The sequence below is a fragment of the Jaculus jaculus genome, chromosome 1, assembly GCF_020740685.1.
Source record: "Jaculus jaculus isolate mJacJac1 chromosome 1, mJacJac1.mat.Y.cur, whole genome shotgun sequence".
Classification (NCBI taxonomy): Eukaryota; Metazoa; Chordata; class Mammalia; order Rodentia; family Dipodidae; genus Jaculus; species Jaculus jaculus.
This window is the reverse complement of record NC_059102.1, coordinates 182,103,727-182,126,507: the sequence shown is the minus strand read 5'-3', so window position 1 is coordinate 182,126,507 and position 22,781 is coordinate 182,103,727. Positions and strand designations below refer to the sequence as shown.

Genomic DNA, 22,781 nt, shown 5'->3' with positions numbered 1-22,781 from the left:
GATGCATTAATACTTTTTGGTGGATTTATATTGTCTTGATTTTTGGTGTTTCTTGTGTTATAATGTATACATTTTTGTACCTTAGATTAAGTTAATGTTTGGATTTCTTAGTTAGCTGCAGTATTATTAGATGTATCAATTGATTTGATGTTATATACTTTCAGGGTAGGAGCTTAAGGTGTTAGGTATGGCTCTTAAGACTCTCAGATTATCTACAAAGGTGACCCTAGGTGTTGGGTTTGCCTGCTATGAGAATATTCAAGTAGGCTATGTAAACAAAATATCAGCAGATTCTAAATTTAACTAAAGAATGTACACTTTCAATGAAAAACAGAAGAGAGTATTTATGCAACAGTAGATATTATTACACTATAAATCAAGAAGCAACAAATAACAAGCCCAAAATATAGCTTATTTAAGAATGGCAAATCTGACCATCCATCAGATTTAACATATAATTTATCCTGATATGGAAGGTACAATTAGCACTTCTGGTTCAGGCTTATATACCAGATTTATTAGGCGGGTACTGACCTGGTGTAATCCCAGTTACCTTTTGAGATGATTTTGGTCTCAGTTATTCTGTTCTCCTGCTTGGGTCACTCTTTGTTGCACTGTGGGTTCAAGTAGGCTGGCTGGGTTGCTGGATCGCTGCCCTGATCACTCGTGCTGGGTGCTATGATCTCCCTTCCTCTGGTCCCTGGTGCTTGCTGGCACTTGCACTGGCGGGGGGTGGGGAGGGGAGGCCGTGGATGGTGGCTCCAGTTCTCCTGCTGGTCCACGTGATCCTCTACCTCGTGATCTGCTCCTCCGTTGTTCACTGAAGTTCTCCACATTTCTTGAGTTTGCAAAGGGTTCTGGTGTGAGTGGAAAATCCCCTCACCTGGATTTTCCTGTGGCTCATGCCGAGCCTGGCAGCTGTTGTCCCGTAGACCTGGTGCCACCCCTGCTGCTTTGGCGTGGTTCCTATGCCACTATCTTATCCCAAAGATCTCTTTGTTTTTTTGGACACAAGTCTCAGGAGACCTAGGCTGACATGCAACTCACTAAAGAGCTATGGATGATATTAAACTTTCATTTATTTATTTATTTATTTGCGAGAGGGAGGATGGGCTCACCAGGCCCTCTAGATGCTGCAAATGAACTCCATATACATGCGCCACTTTCTGCATCTGGTTTTACATAGGTACTGAGGAATTGAACCTAGGTCCTTAGGTTTTTGCAAGCAAATGCCTTAACAGGTAAGCCATCTCTAGCTCAAAGGCAGGGACTCTTATTGTTCACTGTTGACTTGCCAGGTTAACTGGCCCATAAGCTTCTAAGAGATTCTCCTGTCTCTGCCTCCCTTTTTGCTATAGGGCCGCTGGATAGATGCTACTAGGGCAGTATCTGTAGGACAGGAGGTCTGTAGATATATTCATGCTTGCATGTTGTAGTGGTTTGATTCAGGTATCCCCCATAAACTTAGGTGTTCTGAATGCTAGGTTCCCAGCTGTTGCAGTCCGATTCGCATTGCTGTTTGAAATCACCCAACCAAGAGCAGCTTCTGGGGAAAAGAGATTTATTTTGGCTCACAGGCTCGAGGGGAAGCTCCACGATGCCAGGGGAAAAGGATGGCATGAGCAGAGGGTGGACATCACCCCCTGGCTAACATAAGGTGGACCACAGCAACAGGAGGGTGTGCCAAACACTGGCAAGGGGAAACTGGCTTTAATACCCATAAGCCAGCCCCCAACAATACACTCCCTCCAGGAGGTGTTAATTCCCAAATCTCCATCAGCTGGGACCCTAGCATTCAGAACACCTAAGTTTATGGGGGACACCTGAATCAAACCACCATACCAGCTGATGGATATTTGGGAATTAATGCCTCCTGGAGGGAGTGTATTGTTGGGAGCGGGCTTATGGGTTTTATAGGCAGTTTCCCCATGCCAGTGTTTGGCATACTCTCCTGTTGCTATTGTCCATCTTATGTGGGCTAGTGGGTGATGTCCACCCTCTGCTTATGCCATCGTTTCCCCCTGCCATCGTGGAGCTTCCCCTCAAGCCTGTGAGCCAAAATAAATCTCTTTTCCCCAGAAGCTGCTCTTGGTTGGGTGATTTCTACCAGCAATGCCAACCTGACTGTAATAGTCAAGTGGTACTGAAGAGTGGGATTGCTGCTAGATACCTAACTGTGTGGCTTTGGCCTTTGGAGCTGATTTTTGAGAGGAATGTGGGCGGATTTGAAACCTTGGCCTAAGAGATGCCTTGCAGTGCTCTAAGTACAGCATGATGTACTATTCTGGTCTGAGCTGCAAGACCTGAATACACTAAGAACTATGGACTGTGAGGTTCGGCTTATGAGGGTGAGAAAGAGCTTTGTTTGGATGGGCTAGCAGTTTGTGTGAGAAACTTGCTGTTATGCCCAGGTCCTGAGAAGTTAGTTGTGCAGGGTTGCTTTGCATAGAAATGAACTGGTGTGAGCAGAGGGATATGGCACAGAAAGAAAAATCTTTGGGTGAACTGCTGCCCATTCAGCTGCAATTGAGAGGTTACAACCTTTGAGATTGGGCCAGGTGACCTGTACTGGGCAACAGGAAGAACAGGTAGACTCTTTGGAAGGGGCCCGGGTGCTCAATGAGTGTCCTGTTCTTCAAAGTTTGCTTTATTTCCCCCTGGATTAACAAATTGGCACCCTACCTGGTATTGTAGGCTATGAGGAAAGAGAGGGCCATTGAGTTTGCAACATGGTTTTGTGTTTTGGAAATGGCCATGGGCATTGTGAAGCAGGTTTGCTGGATGCCTACATGGAGACCCCATGAGGTCATGAGGATGAACCGTGGATTGCAGTGGAGACCCAGTAGAGATGCCGGAACCACAAGATGGCTGCTAAGGAGAGCTGCAGGCTCCAATGAAGTTTTCCAGGTCTCTGAGTAGCCTAGCTGGAGGGGTGGAATTGGAATGCCAGAGACTTGTTGCGGGTTAAAATTACCAGACTTGGAGATTTGTCACTGGCTAGATTTGTTGGACTTGAAGCTACAGAGTTTGATGTTTGCCCTGGTTGTTTTAAATCTTGTATTGGTTGAATGTTTCTTTGCTATGCGCAATGCCATCTTTTGCAATGTGAATATTTATTCTGTGCCATTATGGGTTTTGGGGGGATTTTTTGGTATTATGGCTCAGTTAAAAGATCTTGGACTATGGGGATGTATGAACATAATTGGAATTGATAAAAACTATGGGGACTTTAAAGTTAGACGAATGCATTGTATTTTACATCATGTATGGTTATCAGCTTATGGGGGCCAGGAGTGGAATGTGCTGGTTTGATTCAGATGTCCCTCATAGACTTAGGTGTTCTGAATGCTAGGTTCCCAGCTGATGGAGATTTGGGAATTAATGCCTCATAGAGGGAGTATATTGTTGGGGGCAGGCTTATGGGTTTTAAAGCTGGTGTTTGGCATACTCTCCTGTTGCTTTTGTCCACCTTATGTGGGCCAGAGGGTGATGTCCACCCTTGGCTCATGCCATCGTTTTCCCCTGCCATCGTGAAGCTTCCCCTTGAGCCTGTAAACCAAAACAAATCTCTTTTTCCCAGAAGCTACTCTTGGTTGGGTGATTTCTACCAGCATTGCAAACCAGACTGCAACACATGGCAAGCACTTTATCCACTGACCATTTCCCAAGCCCTGTGCTTTTACTTTCTCCATGCAAGGTTTTCCATAAGCCCTCATAGACTCTGGTTTTGAGTGGATTCATAGGTCTGACCACAGCTAAACTGTATTTCTTCTTCTCAAATGCTACTGGGGGGCTGGAGAGATTGCTGAGTGGTTAAGGCCAAAGGACCCAGGTTCAGTTTCCCAGTACCCATGTAAAGCCAGCTGCTCAAAGTGGCATATGTGTCTGGAATTCATCTGTAGTGGCTAGGAGGACCTGGTGCTTGCTCTTTCTCCCTTTCTCCCTCTGCCTCTCTCAAATAAATAAATAAAATTCAAAAAAGGACTATTGGTCCATGGGAGGGAGACTAACTAATAATGATGTAATCTGTCAAAGGAGAAAAAGAAGTTTAAAGTTTCTCAAAGCAGATAAAACAACTGCTCAGAGGCTTCACAGAGCAACTGGTGTAGTCATTACTTGAGAGAATGCCATTCCCAAGAGAAGAGAAGCACTTTACTCTCCCTTGCTTTTCTGATTTTCCTGAGAGCACTTTCCAGTGGATGATTTCAGGGCATGGGAATCCTGGCTGTGTGATTAGGGGCTACCAGAATATCAGGGTTTGATGGCAAAGTCTCAGGAAAGGGAGAACCACAAAGCCATGGGGCTCACAATCCCCATGGAGCAGCAGTGGGGAGCCTAACAAGCAGCCACATGAGCACACTGCTGTCGCAGAAAGGGAGAGGACTCTTGAAATGCTTCAGCTCTTGATTCCATGCACGTGCATACGGGTGCACATGCACATATGTGTGCATGCATGCAAGGGCCAGGGGACAACCTTCAGTGTTATTCTCTGGAATACCATCTACTTCTTTTTGAGCCAACATCTTCTATTGGACTAAGGCTTGTCAGTAATACTAGACTCATTAGCCAATGAACTCCATGAATCCACTTGTCTGTCTTTGCCTCCCCAGTGCTGGGATTACAAGTGTGTACCACCATGTCTGGCTTTTTTCATATGTGTTCTAGGGGTGGAACTTAGGACCTCATGCCTACAACGTAAGAACTTTACTGATTGGACTATCTCCCCAGACCCAACACATTTGTGTTTTCATCATCATAGAACTTTTTTCTGTTAGGTTGACTGTGCTGTGCACTTTACTGGCTAATATTCTGTTCTGACTGATGGTGCTGCCACAGTCAACAGGGAACATCCTCATCTCCAGAAATAAAGGAGTCACCTAGGCTATGTTAGTGCTCATAGAGCACCTGGCTCCCCACTGTCTCACTTGCACACCTACAGTGATGATGTTTTCTTTATAGGCACGATGGTTCTGGGAAGCATACTTCCAGTCAATTAAAGCCATTGCCTTGGCCACCCTGCAGATCATCAATGACCGGATCTATCCATATGCAGCCCTTTCCTATGAAGAATGGAATGATCCTCCTGCTGTGGTAAGTGAGATCCTGTGCTAGCCATGTGAGCTGTCAGGATGGGAGGAAGGAGAATATAGTGCAGTCATGAGAGAGTGCTTCTTATACTTGTAGCCTGATAAGAGCATCTCAATTTGGAAAGTCTGACATCAGTTAAAAATACAGAAGTAGCAGCTCCTGGTTTGTTTACAGTGTGCTTAGGAAAATAGTCTGTTCATTTGTGGCCAAGGTAAGTAGGGAGGCATGGGTCTTACTGGAAGCCAAAGACTTCCTGATGACTTTTGCAGTAGTAGTGCTTAGAACTCTTGAAAACTTTCTGTAATCAACTTACTAATAGGCTTATTTTTGGAGGACCTACTCTGCCAGGGACTGTGTTAAGTGTCTTACATGTGTTATTTCAATTGATACTTGTAAGGCTCTATGAGGAAAGTAGGAAGCAGAAGTGAGGTAGAGGCCTTGTGGATTTCCACAGTCACTTGCTCCAGACCAGCTGAGGTCCCCATGTTTCCACAAGAGACAGGATGTGTTCAGAAGTTGCCTTCAGGCCTTCTTCCTTACTTGAGGGAGGCATAAGACATTTCTGTCATTGTAGGGACAATGGCATTGGTTGGCTTAAAGCTATACCTTTTTTTTCTCACTAAAAATGCCAAGTGCCCTGGCATGCAGTTACTCCCTGGTTGCTCTGAAGTACAGCTGGTTGTCTAGCTCACAGGCCTGAAGCTTTCAAGAGCATGAGCAGAGCTCTTCTCCGTGCACCATTCTATTCGGTGCTCAATTTCTGGCCAGTCTTTTTCACCAAAGTCATCCTCTAACTAGTGCTGTGTGCTGACCCGTGGTGACCTGTCTTATCAAACCAGGAGGTTCCTTTTTCCTTGCTTGCACTTCTCCCTTTCTCCCTCCCTCCTTTCTTCCCTCTCTTCCTTCTTTCATCTATATTATGTGGGTACTAGGTTGTTGGTACTATATGAAGATGATAGTCCCTGGCCTACAAGAAGCTCTTTAGTCCTGGGGAAGCCAGCAAGTAAAGATGTACAAGTCCTGTAAGAGAGTGGTATCCAAAGGCCAGGTGAGCATGTGGTCTCATGTCTCTCCCTCCTAGACAATACTGAACAAGAGTTCAAATTTATGTATATGGCAAGAACATGTTCTAGTCAGGTGACATGTCCTTGTGTCCATCTCTTCTTTGAACCCATTACTAAAGGTGAGCTTTCAGAATGTTTTCATTCATAAATAAGCATAATTGCAAATTTTAAAAGCACAAGTAGAATCATACTGCACATGCTTTTTATTTATCTATTTGAGACAGAGAGAAAGAAAGAGAAGGGTGCCCCAGGGCTTCTTGCCACCTCACATAAACCCCAAACACATGCACCACTTTGTGCTTCTGGCTTTACGCAGTACTAGGAAATTGAGCCTAGGTCATCACAAGGCTTTGTAAGCAAGTGCCTTTAGCCACTGGGCTATCTCTGTAACCCACCTTTCCTGTTCTACTTTAAGAGTAGATGACACACAGATTTTCATTCACTCTGTGTAGGTCTCTTGTAGAGTGTTAAGGTGACTGTATATTTTCTATTGTTTGGGTGGAGCCTGTGTAATTAGGTCTCTTAATTAGTGATATCTGGACTGCTTTTCTAGTTTTCTGTTTTCTAACAGTAGAAATAATACAGAGACATTCTTTCTTACATGATTCCACAAAATGTGTGAATATATACATAGAAAAAAATTTCTTAAAGAAAACATAGATGGGGGGCAGAGGTAGGAGGATGGCTTTGAGTTTGAGGTGAGCTTGGCATTACAGAATGAGTTCTAGGTCAGCCTGATCTAGACTGAGACCCTACCTTGGAAAAATAAACAAAAAGAAAACACAGATTGTAATGTTGATAGACAGTGATAAACTGCGTTTTAAAACCTTTAGTTCCAGCTCTTCTTTCAGCAAATGCATACTAAAAGTAGAACTATACAGAGATCAGCATGGTCCCTGCAAAAGGACACAAATTCATTAGGTGTCCCTCAGTTTTTACCAGGTAGCTTCCCTTTTAAGTGGCAGTGAACAGGAATCAAGTAAAGACACCTCACCAGGACAAGTCAGGAAAAAGAAAACAAATAGATCAAGCAAAATTGGGCAGGGGACATAAACCTGAAGGACACATCCATCCTAGCACATGCTCAAAGCATAACAAGGAAACACAAAATATATGAACCAAAAAGGCACTATGACACCTCACAAGCCCACAGTTCTTAATCTCAGGAACCAAAGATGATGAGACAGCTAAAGTCCAGAAAAGATTTCAAAGGCCTACTTTTTTTTTTTTTTTTTTTTTTTTTTAAGGTAGGATCTCTCTCTAGCTCAGGCTGACCTAGAATTCACTATGTAGTCTCAGGATGGCCTTGAACTCATGGTGACCCTCCTTCCTCTACCTCCCAAGTGCTGGGATTAAAGGTGTGTACCACCATACCCGGCCCAGATGCTGAACAAATGGCTCAGTGGTTAAAAGCACTTGCTTGTAAACCCTGATGTCTGGGTTCATTTCCCCAGTACCCACATAAAGCCAGACACACAGAATGGCACATGCATCTGGAGTTCATTTACAGTGGCAGGAGGCCCTGGTGTGTCTGTTCTCTCTCTTTCTCTCTCTCTATCTCTTTCTGTCTCTTCTCTCGTTCTGCTTACCTATAAATAAATAAAAATATTGTACAAAGGATCAGTGACCAAGTAGAAGACTCAAATAGGCAGGTGAATGAAGTAGAAAATCAATTCAAGACCCAGACAAGAAAGTTAACAAAGTATATGAAATGATCAGTAATTTGAAAGACAAATTCAAAAATGTGGAGGAAAAGTTTAGACAGGAACTTGAGAATTAAGAAGAATCAAACAGAAGTCTGAACATGACTTAATCAAATGATTAAAAAAAAAACACAATGAAAAGCATCAACAATAAGTTAAAAGACCAAAACAGAGTCTGTGGGGTAGAAGAGGAGCTGAGATAAAGTCAAAAGGCATATATAGTTTATTCAATGAAATAATAACAGTTTCTCAGACCTAAAGAAAGAAATGGATATACAAGCACAAAAGACATTTAGAAGCCCAAATAGACATGACCAGAGAAGAACCTTTCCATGACATATCACAGTCAAGATGTCAAAGGAAAACATGCTAACTCATACATAAAAACAAACATATTAAAGTAACATCAGATCTATCATTGGCAGTTTTATTTTTTATTTATTTTTTTTAATTTTTAAATTTTTATTAACATTCCCCATGATTATAAAGAAAAATCCCATGGTAATTCCCTCCCTCCCCCTTGACACTTTCCCCTTTGAAATTCTATTCTCCATCATATTACCTCCCCATCTCAATCAGTGTACTTACATATATACAATATCAACCTATTAAGTACCCTCCTCCCTTCCTTTATGTCTCCTTTGTAACTTACTGGCCTCTGCTACTAAGTATTTTCCTTCTCACGCAGAAGCCCAATCATCTGTAGCTAGGATCCACATATGAGGGAGAACATGTGGCGCTTGGCTTTCTGGGCCTGGGTTACCTCACTTAGTATAATCCTTTCCAGGTCCATCCATTTTTCTGCAAATTTCATAACTTCATTTTTCTTTACCGCTGAGTAGAACTCCATTGTATAAATGTGCCACATCTTCATTATCCACTCATCTGTTGAGGGACATCTAGGCTGGTTCCATTTCCCAGCTATTATATATTGAGCAGCAATAACCATGTGGTTGAGCACGTACTTCTAAGGAAATGAGATGAGTCCTTTGGATATATGCCTAAGAGTGCTATAGCTGGGTCATATGGTAGATCAATCTTTAGCTATTTTAGGAACCTCCACACTGATTTCCACAATGGCTGGACCAGATTGCATTCCCACCAGCAGTGTAGAAGGGTTCCTCTTTTTCCACATCCCCGCCAACATTTATGATCATTTGTTTTCAGGATGGTGGCCAATCTGACAGGAGTGAGGTGGAATCTCAATGTAGTTTTAATCTGCATTTCCTTGATGACTAGTGACGTAGAACATTTTTAGATGCTTATATACCATTCGTATTTCTTCCTTTGAGAATGCTCTATTTAGCTCCATAGCCCATTTTTTGACTGGCTTGTTTGATTCCTTATTATTTAACTTTTTGAGTTCTTTGTATATCCTAGATATTAATCCTCTATTAGATATATAGCTGGCAAAGATTTTTTCCCATTTTGTAGGTTGCTTCTTTGCTTTTTTTACTGTGTCCTTTGCAGTGCAAAATCTTTGTAATTTCATGAGGTTCCATTGATTAATCTGTGGTTTTATTGCCTGAGCAATTGGGGTTGTATTCAGAAAGTCTTTGCCAAGACCAATATGTTGAAGAGTTTCCTCTAGCAGTTTCAGAGTTTCAGGTCTGATGTTAAGGTCTTTAATGCATTTGGACTTAATTCTTGTGCATGGCGAAAGAGAACAATATATTTTCATCCTTTTGCAGATATATATCCAGTTTTCCCAACACCATTTGCTGAAAGGCTATCTTTTCTCCAATGAGTATTTTTGGCATTTTCATCGAATATCAGGTGGCTATAGCTACTTGGGCTTACATCTGGGTCTTCTATCTGTTCCACTGATCTATCTACATGTCTGTTTCTGTGCCAGTACCATGCTGTTTTTGTTACTATGGCTCTGTAGTATAGGTTAAAATCAGGTATGGTGATACCACCAGCCTTATTTTTGTTGCTTAGTATTATTTTAGATATTCGAGGATTTTTGTGATTCCAAATGAATTTTTGGATTGTTTTTTCTATTTCCATGAAGAATGCCTTTGGAATTTTGATAGGGATTGCATTAAATGTGTAGATTGCTTTAGGTAAGATTGCCATTTTCACAATATTGATTCTTCCAATCCAGGAACAAGGGATGTTTCTCCACTTTCTAGTGTCTTCTGCAATTTCTCGCATGTGTGTTTTAAAGTTCTCATTGTAGAGATTCTTTACTTCCTTCGTTAGGTTTATTCCAAGGTACTTTATTTTTTTTTGATGCAATTGTGAATGGGAGTGATTCTCTGATTTCATCCTCTGTGTGTTTGTTGTTAGCATATATGAAGGCTACTGATTTCTTTGTATTTATTTTGTATCCTGCTACATGGCTGTAGGTTTTGATCAGCTCTAACAGTTTGCTAATAGAGTCTTTAGGGTCCTTTATAGAATCATGTCATCTGCAAATAATGATAACTTGATCTCTTCCTTTCCAATTTGTATCCCTTTTATGTGTGTCTCTTGCCTTATTGCTATGGCTAAGACTTCCAAAACTATATTAAATAAAAGTGGGGACAGTGGACACCCTTCTCTTGTTCCTGATTTTAGTGGAAAAGCTTCCAGTTTTTCCCCATTTAGTAATATGTTGGCTGTAGGCTTGTCATAAATAGCCTTTATTATATTGAGATATGTTCCTTCTATTCCCAGTCTCTGTAGGACTTTCATCATGAGGGGATGTTGGATTTTGTCAAATGCTTTCTCTGCATCTAATGAATTGATCATGTGATTTTTGTCCTTCAACCCGTTTATATAGTGTATTACATTTATAGATTTGCGTATGTTGAACCATCCCTGCATCTCTGGGATAAAGCCTACTTGGTCAGGGTGAATGATCTTTTTGATATACTCTTGTATTCTGTTTGCCAATATTTTGTTGAGAATTTTTACATCTATGTTCATGAGGGAGATTGGTCTATAATTTTCATTTTTAGTTCTATCTTTGCCTGGTTTTGGTATCAGGGTGATGCTGGCTTCATAGAAGGAGTTTGGTAGAATTCCTTCTTTTTCTATTTCCTGGAAACGCTTAAGAAGCAGCGGTGTTAGCTCTTCCTTAAAATTCAGCAGTGAATCCATCTGGGCCTGGGCTTTTTTTAGTTGGGTGATTATTGATAACTGTTTGGATCTCCATGTTTGTTATAGGTCTATTTAAGTGATTAATCTCATTTTGATTTAATTTAGGTAGGTCATATAAATCAAGGAAATCATCCATTTCTTTCAGATTGTCATACTTTGTGGAGTATATGCTTTTGTGGTATGTCCCTATGATTTTTTGAATTTCTCTGGAATCTGTTGCGATGTTACCTTGTTCATCTCTGTCTGATTTTATTAATTTGTGTCTCTTCTCTCTTTCTTTTGGTCAGATTTGCTAAGGGTTTATCAATCTTGTTTATCCTTTCAAAGACCAACTCTTTGTTTCATTAATTCTTTGGATTTTTTTTGCTTGTTTGTTTCTATTTCATTAATTTCTGCCCTAATCTTTATTATTTCTTCCCGTCTACTGATTTTTTGGTTTGCCTTGTTCTTCTTTTTCCAAGGCTTTAAGGTGAAGCATTAGGTTGTTTACTTGCAATCTTTCTAATTTCTTAATATAGACACTTATGGCTATAAATTTACCTCTTAGAACTACCTTCATTGTGTCCCAGAGATTTTGATATGTTGTGTTCTCATTATCATTTGACTCTATAAATTTTTTTATTTCCTTCTTGATTTCTTCATTGACCCATTCATCATTTAGTAGTGTATTGTTTAGTTTCCATGGTTTTGTATATGCTCTGTAGCCTTTCTTGCTACTGATTTGTAGTTTAATTCCATTGTGGTCGGATAGAATGGAAGGAATTATTTCAGTTTTCCTGAGTTTGTTAAGATTTGCTTTGTGTCCTAATATATGGTCTATTTTAGAGAATGTTCCATGTGCTGCTGAAAAGAATGTATATTCTGCAGCCTTTGGATGAAATGTCCTATATATATCTGTTAGGTCCATTCCTTCTGTGACCTCATTTAGTCCAGATGCCTCTCTGTTTATTTTTTCCCCGGGATGACCTGTCAATTGATGAGAGTGGTGTGTTAAAGTCACCCACCACCACTGTGTTTGGTGTTATCTGTGACCTTTGTTCTAATAGTGTTTGTTTGATGTATTTGGGAGCCCCCATGTTAGGTGCATATATGCTTAGGATTGTAATGTCCTCCTGTTGGAGTGTGACCTTAATCAATATAAAGTGACCTTCCTTCTCTTTCTTGACTAACGTTGGACTGAAGTCTACCTTCTCAGATATTAGGATAGCAACACCTGCTTGTTTTCTAGGCCCATTTGCTTGAAACACCGCTTTCCAACCTTTCACCTTAAGATAATGTCTATCCTTTGTAGAAAGGTGAGTTTCTTGGAGACAACAAATTGTAGGATCCTGCTTTTTAACCCAGTCTGCAAACCTATGTCTTTTCGTTGGGGCATTGAGGCCGTTGATATTAAGAGATATTATTGAAAGGTGTGTATTTATGTTTGCCATTTTTTTTTGTAGTTCCGGTTCTACCCGTGCTCTCTTGTGTTAACTAGCATTTGAGTATTCATTGGCAATTTTAAAGGCCAGGAAAGCATAGAATGATATTTGAAGCACTGAAAGAAATAACTGTTACAAAGTTTGCTATATTCAGCAGAGATATCTCTCAGAATTAACATAGAAATAAGAACATTTCAAGATGTGAGCAAGCCAGCCCTGTAGGAAATACTTTAAGAAACACTATATACAGAGGAAGATGAAAGTCTCATTCATGAGCGCACAGGGAAAAAAAATGCCTTTATGAGATAAATAGATGGACAAAGGCAAGCCAAGAATTCTATTATGTCCAACAGTAAACCAGCAAACGTCTGACACAAGAGAAGATGAAAAGAACTACCAAATGATCTAAGTAGAACAACTAAAAAGCCATAAGAAACAGTAGACTCCTCTCAATAATAGCCTTAGATGCAAATGATCTCTGTTCACAATTAAAAGACACAGACTAATTGACTCTATTAAAAATCAAGATCTAGCTATCTGTTGCCTCTTAACATACAAATCTCACTGGTGAGGGTATCTAAAAACTGAGAGTCTAAGAGTGGAAATCAGCCTACCAAGCCAGTAGAAGCTGATATAGCTAGCCGATATGGCAGACTTCAAACTAAAACTAGTTAAAAAAGAGAAAGAAGGCCATTATACATTAATATGGTATCCCTATTCTAATTAACCAAGAGGAAGAGAAGATCCAAGTTAATAAAATTTCAGATGAAAATTGGGTAGTCAAAACAGAGCCAATGAAATCTAGGAAATATTTTGAAAATTACATTCCAAAGAGCTGAAAAATCCAGTAATGGATAAAATCCTAACACATATGACTAACCATAATCAAATCAAGAAGATATAAACAACTTAAACCAACACGCAATAAATTTGAAGCAGTAATTAAAAGTCTTCCCCCATAACAAAAGCCGAAGATTGGATAGAGTCACTATTGAATTCTACCCAACTTTTAAGTTAGAAAGAGCTAACACTAGTACTTTTCAAACAATTCCACAAGTTACCAAGTTCATTCTACAAAGCTAGTATTAGTCTGATACCAAAACCAGATAAGGACACAACAAAACCTCTTGATCAGTTTTCTAAAGAACATAGATGTAAAAATTCTCAACAAAATATTTGCAAGTTGAATCCAAGAGCATTAAGAAGATCATGCATGACAACCAACTTGTTTCATCTCAGGAATGCAGGGTTAGGTTCAATATATTCAAATAAATAAAGGTAATACACTATATAAATAGATTTAAAGGTAGAAATTACATGATTTTATCAATAAATGAAGAAAAGGAATGTGACAAAGTTCAATATACATCCATGATAAAAGACCAGAAGAAACTAGGAGAAGGAACATAACATAATAAAGGCTGTAACTTGGCAAGCCTATAGCACACATTCTAGTAAGTGGGAGAGCATTGCCTCCTAAGTTTGGAATGAGACAAGGGTGCCCACTCTTCCATTCTTTTTTTGGACACCTTCCATACATATAGATAATATACCATCATCACAGTCCCCTCCCATCACCCTACCTTTTCCCTTTCCCAAATTCCCCCTCTGCTAAATCCATCTTCTTTCTTACTAGTCTCTCTTCTATTTTGATGTCATTCCCCCCCACCCCCGCCCCATCTTATGTAGGTCTTGTGTAGGTAGAATCAGCTACTGTGAGGCAATGAATACCTTGGCCACTTTAAGACAGTATTGTCAGTACTCCTCTCCTCCCTTTGGCTGTTACATTTTTTTCCACATCTCTTCTGCAGTGGTCTCTGAGCTTTTGAGGGTGTGAGAGAGATAGCTCACTTAGTGCTGACTGTCACTTCTTCTCAGCACTTTGTTGAGTTTTGAGTCAGTCCAGTGGTCACCACCATCTGAAAAGAAATTTCTGTAACCAAAATTGAAAATAGCATTAATATATGGCCATAAATGTAAGTATTTAGAGGGCAGTTTGGTGGTCATAATATATCCATTTAGCCAGATAACAGTAGGAGTTTCTCACTTAGGGCTTATGACCTTTCTAGCCATAGGCATTTGATTAGGTTTTCAGTACTACACATGAATTCCCTCCTGTAGAAAGGACCTCAAATCCAATTAGCAGTTGGTTTCCCAATACCACATGTCACCATTGTACCAGTTGGTTCATTTGGAAAGAAGGGATTAGGTGAAGGGGTATTTGGGATGGAGGGAAGGGAAGATGGTGGGAGGGAATTATGGTTATAGTATATTGTTTATATTTGTGGAAGTTGTCAATAAACAGTTAAACAAGATTGCACTTTGTGTGACAACAGTGTAGAGAGCTGATTATGCACAACAGTGAGATACGATTGGAGGCAGTAGATAATTCTAGGAACCCAGGAGGGAAAATTTCCAGAGGATAAGCTTGAGCCATGTCCAGGACAGCTAACTGTTCTTGCTGGTGAGCAGAATTTGCTTAGGAAGCAGCAGACATAGTGTAGAGTGTATCCAGGGTGGGAATCTGAAAGCAAGGCCTTCCCAGTTTGCCTCTAGTCTGCCTTTCTTGCTTCCTTTTAGGCGTTCCCTATTCCTGGCCCATATCTGTGTAAGTCCTGTCCTTCCTTCCCAGTGCCTTGTGACCATTGGCCCTCCTGTATCATACCTGTCTTCACCATCAGCTCCTCACTGCAGGGCCTGCGGTATACTTTCTCCACAAGGCCTTCTCAGGAAGCACTCTTCCCCCTTGTAAACTCTTAGAGCATGCTATCTGTTTCTCTTCTGTCACTTAACATACATCCAAGTGTAATTTCCTGTGAAGTTTGAAGCATCTGAAGAACATGTTGGACTAATCTTGGTATTGTTCATAATGTCTCTGACAATTTAATTCAGACAGGAGTACTTGCTTGGCAGCAGCTATACTAAAATATTAATTCAGACAGGAGGCCCTTGATGTATAAAAGAAGCTCTAAGAGAGTGCATAGTTAGAATCTCAGTTCTCTTCTACAAGAATGTAGATAAGAGAAAATGTGAAATTTTACAGTTTTGAAATGGATATGTTTTAAGTTGAGGACTAACTCAAAGTGCTGAACTCATAGCTTGGGGAAGAACATAAGCACAGGAGGCATGCATCTAGTCATACAGCTGGAGATGTGTCTCTATTCATTTGATTTTTCTTCTTCATTGCCTTTGGAGGACCTTTGGTACTTATTGCATTTCTAGGAGCTCAGGTGATGAGATTGTCGATTTATAGCAGGGAGCTGCACATTGCTGAGTCTTCAGTAGAAGCAATTGACAGGAGGTTGCATAGCCTTGATTCCTGCCCAGTTAACTGCACCCTCCCCACAGGAATATTTAACTGGCTCTAGAGGAGATTACTCTGAACTCAACCTGCAGGGAGTCTGTCCTCTAGATACCATTGAATTTATAATGTTAGACACCTGAGGTAGGAGTACGTGTGGTAAATCAGTAAATCAAGGGCTGCTCTGGACTTCTCAAAGAAGTGCTCTTAGGCTTCCCGCCTGCTCTGCATCTGCCCAGACTGTGGAGGACGAGGTGAGAGATGAGAGTCATATTTTGACCAGATGCAGGCAGCTGCCTTAATTGAACATAAACATCACTGTGGTGGGGGGATGACAAAGGCAGTGAGGTAGCCCCAGAGCATTCCTATCACTAAGATGCTTTGCCACTCTTCTCTTTAGAAGGACAGTTATATTAGCTATATTGTGCCACATTCTCAGAACCTGGAAGCATTTGCCACTGTAGTCCTTGAGTGTCACTTGGATGTAGCAGGTGTGTCTAGACATAGAGATTGGCCCTTTGCTTTGAACAGGATCCAAGGAAGGAATGTCTCCATTCAGACTGGTTAGAAGAAGGATGAATGTGGTTGTCCTGAATTTTCTTAGCTCTTTACCCCAGGGCTGCCTATATTTTTCTACCTTATCTGTCTCTCTGTTATCTTTCTCTTTGCAGCTGTCAGCAAAGCTTTATTCTCTCCCTCAGGCCTCGACTCCTGCTAGGCTAACTGTGCTGCCATATCTGGCCTAGCCTCTTGGCAGATCTTTGTTCATACACTTGGATCTGGCCATGGCAGCTGGGCCTGTGCTCAGATGTCATCCCTCACCTCTGTGTCTTGAGATATGTGAGGCATAAGTAGAGTGGATTTCTAGTACATGCCAGCAAAATTATATCTTCTCAATGACAAATAGTTTCAAAATTATATGGTTTTTCCTTGTGCTGTTTGTCTCTGATATGATATTGTACTCCATCTTATCAATGCCATGAATTTATTCACTATTTTAAGTGGTTCTTAGATTTTTCAAGTTTTTTATCAGCTATTCACTCCCCTTCCCAAGTTTCTTTTTCTGTTAATATTTTTATTTACTTACTTATTAGAGAGAGAGAGAGAAGCAGATAGAATGGGTGTGCCAGGACCCATATCAAACAAACTCCAGACACATGCGCGACCTTATACATCTGGCTTTATGTGGGTACTGGGGAATTGAACCTGGGTCCTTAGGCTTTGCAGGCAAATGCCTTAACTGCTAAGCCATCTCTCCCACCCCCGAGGTTCTTTTTCTTTCCTGCGCCTACCATATCAGACCTGGGACAGAGAGAGAAGATAGAAGGAGACACCATGGCCATTAATAAAAGTTGTTGAGAAATTTAGGGAAGAAACTTAAAATGTTCAAATGCACCCAGTAAATGAAATGGAAAAAAAAAAAAAACACCACCAATACTGAATTCCAGTGAAAGCCACTCAGCATGGATACTTAGCTGCAGTCAAAGGTGCACATAAGGGTTAGTGATTTGTGTACTTTCTGTACGACTCAGTCCAAATGCAGTTTTTGAAAGTAGGAAGAGGAGGGCTAGCTACATAAGAGCATTTGGTTGCCAGGCATCATCAGTAAGAATCAGACTTGGGGGCCAATGTGGATGTGCTTGCTGTGGGCAGTGTCTCTCAAAGTTTAGTATGTATGCAGACCTCCAGAAAGACATGTTAAAATACAGAACACTGCCTTTCCATCCAAAGATTCAGATTGGCTAAGTTTAAGTGTGGGGAGCCCAGATTTTGCATTTCCAGCAGGTCCCCAAGTTGTCTGTCTTGGTTATTGATGCTGCTAATCCAGGAGCCATTTAAAAAATTTTTATTTTATATATATTATAACAGGATATACTCTTTTTAAAATTTTATTTATATTTATTTATTTATTTGACAGAGAAAGAGGGAGAGGGAGTGAGAGAATGGGCATACCAGGGCCTCTAGCCACTCCAGACACATGCAATCCCTTTTGTGCATCTGGCTAATGTGGGTCCTGGGGAATCAAACCTGGTTCCTTTGGCTTTGAGGCAAGTGCCTTAACCACTAAGCCATCCCTCCAGCCCATAACAGGATATACTCTTATATCCCTTCAACTTGGCTCCAGTTACCTTGGGAGCCTTCTTCAGTAGGGTTATGGTATTTACTATGGGGTCATGAAGGCTTCAGTCAGTTGCTATGGGGTAGTAGGGGTGGGGGAACCAAGCCTCAGGGTATTTCTACCCACTCATTGGCTCTTAGAGTCTTTCAACTATCTCCTCCACAAAGTTCTCAGAACCATGGTAGGCATGTTGGTGTCTGATTTAGTGTTGAGTTCTTTGTAGCCTCTGGATGTCTGCTTTGATAGGTTTTGACTGATCACCCTGTCTGTCGCTGTCATCCACTGTCACTGTCAGGCTAGCAGTAGGAGCAGTATACATGTTACCATTTCCTCTGCAGTTTTTCCTGGGCCCTGGCAGATGTGGTAGAGGTGGCAAGTCTGGTGGCAGAAAGTCAGCTATCTACTTGTCTTATGGATGGATCTTAGTTCTCCTCCCTTTTCTCTGCCATCTGTAAAATAAAAAAGATGCTTCAACCAAGAGTGAGAGCATCTTGGCTAAAAGGAGTATGCAGCATTATTGAGAGATTTTTGGTATTCAAGCCCACTCTTCTCTAGAGAGCAGTGAAGGCTTCTCTCTGAAGTCTGTGAGTTTCCTGACCATGGGATTCTGACTTGGTTTCCAGTACCAAATATGAGTTCTGCCCCACTCATGTCCAATCAGAGAACAGTTGGTTACTTGCAGAGACTGCGTGCCACTGTTGCTCAAGTGTGTACTTCTTACCTGGCTGGTCGATTTTGTAGTCTGTAGGGTCCTCTGTTTATTCGTGCTGTTGCTGAATGTTGTCCTCCAGCAGCTCACATAGGGCTGACCCAGCACTATGAGGACTAGCCAGGAGGGAGCTAGTTTCTCTTTTGGTTCCAGCCTGGTGTTCTGATGTCCTGTGCCTTTGGTATAATAGAGTTCTAGAGCAGAGTCTTAGAGCAATAGAGTTTTAACTCTAGTAGGTAAGCAAGTGTATTGGCAATGGCCTAAATTGTTTTGGAGATCTCATGGGTCTCTCTGGCAAATAGCTCACTGGGAGAAGTGGAGAAACCTAGTTCTGGACCTAGGATTTACTGGCCAAAGTCTGTGGTTTTGAGGTTAAGCTTTTTTCACCTTTTGTCTGGACTGCCTCTTCTCCCCCTTAATTGGTGGTTATATCTTGTAGAGTTCTAGTCAGGATGAGGGTTTCTGTGGAACTGATTCATGTTGTCTTAACTTTGGATGTAATTCTCTTCTCAGCCTCTCTACCCTCTACTCCTCCAAGCCCCTCCCACCTCTGATATTCTGTCCCTCCCTTAACCTGTCAGATAACTCCTCCTTTCTCCCTCTTTCTGCTGTCTCCTGGTCTCATTCTAGGTTTTTTTGTTTTTTTGTTTTGTTTTGTTGTTGCTGCTTTTGGTTTTTTGAGGTAGGGTCTCACTACTCTCGCCCAGGCCTGGAGTTCACTATTTAGTCTCAGGGTGGCCTCAAACTCACAGGGATCCACCTAACTCTGCCTCCTGAGTGCTACGATTAAAGGCGTGTGCCACCACACCAGGCTTTTTCTCTCTTTCTTTCTTTCTTTCTTTTTTTTTTTTTTTTCTTGAGGTAGGGTCTCACTCTATCCCTGGATGACCTAGGATTCACTCTGTATTCTCCATTCAGTTTTATGTCCATATTCTAGGTGCTATCTACCATTTTCACTCATCTCCAAGTGATCTCAGCTAGGAACAGCAGATGAGAGTACATGTGGTATTTGTCTTTCTGTGCCTGTGTGACCTTGCTTAGAATAATTTTTCCCAATTCTACCCATTCACCTGCAAATTTCATTATTTCAATTTTCCTTACTGCTGTGTAGAATTCCATTGTGTATATGTACCACATCTTCATCATCTATTCATCAGTTGATGGGTATCTGGGCTGAGTTCGGTTCCTAGCTATTGTGAAGAGAGCAGCAACAAACACAGTTGAGTAGGTGTCAAGAGTGGAGAGCATGTATCCAGGAGTGGTGTAGCGGGGTCAGATGGGTACTATTTCAGGAGTGTCCATATTGATTTCCATAGTGGTTGTACAGGTTTGCACTCCCGCCAGCAGTGGGTAAGAGTTCCTCTTTCCAGGGGCCAGTTTTGATGTAGAATTTGATTCACTTTCTGTGTCCTCATTCACAGATTGAGGAAGGTGCTCCCTCTCTTCCTAGTCCAGTCCCTCCACTTGACCCATAGGGCTTGTATCAGAAGTATCTGGATGGATTTCAAGCTATTTCTGTCTTAACTTCATGGAGAACTTAAGGTTTCCTATCTGAGATGTCCAGATAGCAGCCCTCACTCACAGTAGTTTTCGCTGTACAAGCAGCTGAAATATCACTCAGCTGTAAATACTAACAAGTAATAAATCACATGACAGGCCCAGGAAGCCCAGCTCAGATATGCATAGCAAATATCTTAAGTTGAAAAGATACCAGGTTAACAGACTGTCTAACTCAACTCAGGGCCTGCCTTTTAATTTCCAGGTTGTGGAATGTTTCTCTGGAATCTGAGAGCCTATCCTGCCCACCAGGAGGCCTTCTTGGCCCATTCTCAGACACTTCTTCCTCCCACTATCTAGATAAGATAAAAGTATGTGTGGAATTCAGAAATTTTAGGTCAATGTAAGCTTTTTGAATTCTACTGTTTTTAGAGATATAATTTTGATTGGACAACATTTATGCAGATGCTCCTGTATGCTACCCTAAATACTAGACCTTTCTGTAGAAAAAAAAAGCCAAAAATCTCATGTTATCAGCAGTCAGGGAATAAGGAAAGTTGTGCTAGGTCTGCAGATGGAGAGGTACAAGAACTAAAGAGCTTGGCTAATTCCAGCCAGAGAGAAAATGTAAAAGATTGTGTCACTAGCCATATTTGAATAGGAAGAATATATAAGGAATGTGAAAGACATACAGATTTTACTAAGATGATCATTATGCAATCAATTTTTCCTTAAATATTTCATTTATTTATTTAAGAAAGATTGGCAGAGAGAGAGAGAGAGAGAGAGAGAGAGAGAGAGAGAATGCTAGGTGGCCTCTAAACACCACAAACGAACTCCAGACATATGTGCCACCTTGTGCATATGCTTATATGGGTACTGGGGAATTGAATCTGGGGCCTTAGGCTTTGCAGACAAGCACCTTAACCACTAAATTGTCACTCCAGCCCAGTCAAATTTTTAAAAATCTGTGTGTGTTTTTCATGTGTGAGTAAAGAGGTTGGGACATCCCTGAGTGTCAGTCTTTGCCTTCCACCTTGTTTGAGGCTGGTTCTCAGTGTTCACCACTGTGAACACCAGGCAAGCTGGCCTGGAATCTCCCAATTCTCCTGTCTTCACCTCCCATCTTGTCTCGGGAGGGCTGGGATCACAGACACTCCACTGCATCTGGCTTTTATCTGGATCCTAGGGATCTGGACTTAGGTTATCACTCTTACTCAGCAATTACTTTTACTCACTAAACCATCTTTCCAGCCCCTCTGTCTGATCCTTTATGAGGGAATCTAACCCTTTTAGGCAGAAGTTACTAGCCTGCTTGTATAACAGATTTCCACATGGTAGCCCTCATAGGTACTGGATGAATCTCCACTCACTGCTACCTTGGATGCAGTCTTGCCTCCTCCATTGCTCACTTGTGGTCCACTTTGAGGGCTTTAGCTTTCATGAATCAAAGCCTGGTTACTTCTAGACATCACAACAGTGAGTAATATAATGCTTTGCCGTGTGTGGGACCTGTATCTGGCAGCAGATTAATAAAGAACACACTGACTGTCTTGGCAAAGGCATCATTCCTATGACAGCTATCACTTACAAGTATATCAGACCTCTTGCCTTCAGGGCATTGTAATTCTCCCTTGATCTGTTTAGTAATCCGGGACACAAGTTACCATAGCATGTGGTGGTTGTTTCCATTCTAATATTCTCCAAATTAATATCTGAGTGTCATTTTTGTAACTGGCTCATTATAGTTGAAGATTAGAAACTTTCCCACATTTCTCTAGCTAGAGGTTAATTCTTGAATTTTGGCTTTCTCTTTTTTCTTCTCAGCAATATTTCTTAATTTTATGTTTTAAGACAATAGTATTGCTTCACACATGAATTCAAATAGTCAAATAAAACACATAATAAAATTTCCCAGGGGCCAGCTGCTTTCAACTCTTAACTTTCCTCTCATCTTTGTCTTTCTCTTTCCCCAGAAAAATACTCATCTGTGTAAGAAAGTGACATCTTTTGCTGTATCTGAGTATCCTGTTCTTGCCCCTTCTTCATGTTCCCCTCCTCCCATCTGATGTGGTGCTGTATTATCAGTGTTATTAAAGCAGTATCTATTTATTTATTTATTTGGTTTTTTGAGGTAGGGTCTCACTCTAGCCCAGGCTGACCTGGAATTCACTATGTAGTCTCAGGGTGGCCTCGAATTCATGGCGATCCTCCTACCTCTGCCTCCCAAGTGCTGGGATTAAAGGCATGTGCCACCACGCCCGGGTTAAAGCAGTATTTCTTGTGTGCCTTCTTGGGACTATATAAATACTGGTTCTAACTGAACCAAGTCATAAGCAACCACTAAATTTCTCTAGTTGACTAGTCAATTCAGGCTGAGGTAAACTCTGTCCAGAACCTCAAAATTATTGCGCTATTGATTTTTAACCTTCAAATCTCAAGAACTGAAATGTCATTTTAATTTTTGATTTTTTTAATGCTTTTTTTTCTCCTGGGCAAATTCTATGTTCTGAAATTTTATAATGAATGAGCGTTTTTGTTAACACAACTGAATCTGGCTGGCCCTTTTAAAGCTAGAAATTTTTGCCTTTGAGTTCAGAGAATTTTGCTGTTTATTTGATTATTTTCTTCCTAGGTTTTCTCATCCTTTTTTCTGACATTTCTGTTACCTAGATGAAAAATGTGCTAGGTCATTCCTCCTTTTCTATGTAACCATCTTCTGGTGTTCTTGCAGTTTCTCAGACATTTCTGTAACTTTATCTTTTGCTATTGTTTTTATTTTGTGTGTGTGT

At 41.0% G+C, this 22,781-nt stretch overlaps 1 protein-coding gene and 1 pseudogene across 5 annotated transcripts in view; both read left to right on the top strand.

Moving 5' to 3' along the window:
- The window catches only part of Ext2 (exostosin glycosyltransferase 2), a 204,339-nt gene that overhangs the window by 99,574 nt on the left and 81,984 nt on the right, over positions 1-22,781 (top strand). For all 5 annotated transcript variants that reach the window (XM_004657176.2, XM_045159197.1, XM_045159185.1 and 2 more), the window contains exon 8: positions 4,960-5,091. In XM_004657176.2, coding sequence (XP_004657233.1) covers positions 4,960-5,091 — 132 coding nt within the window. The remainder of the gene's footprint in view (positions 1-4,959; positions 5,092-22,781) is intronic.
- On the top strand, positions 6,993-7,088 carry LOC123458366 (annotated as a pseudogene).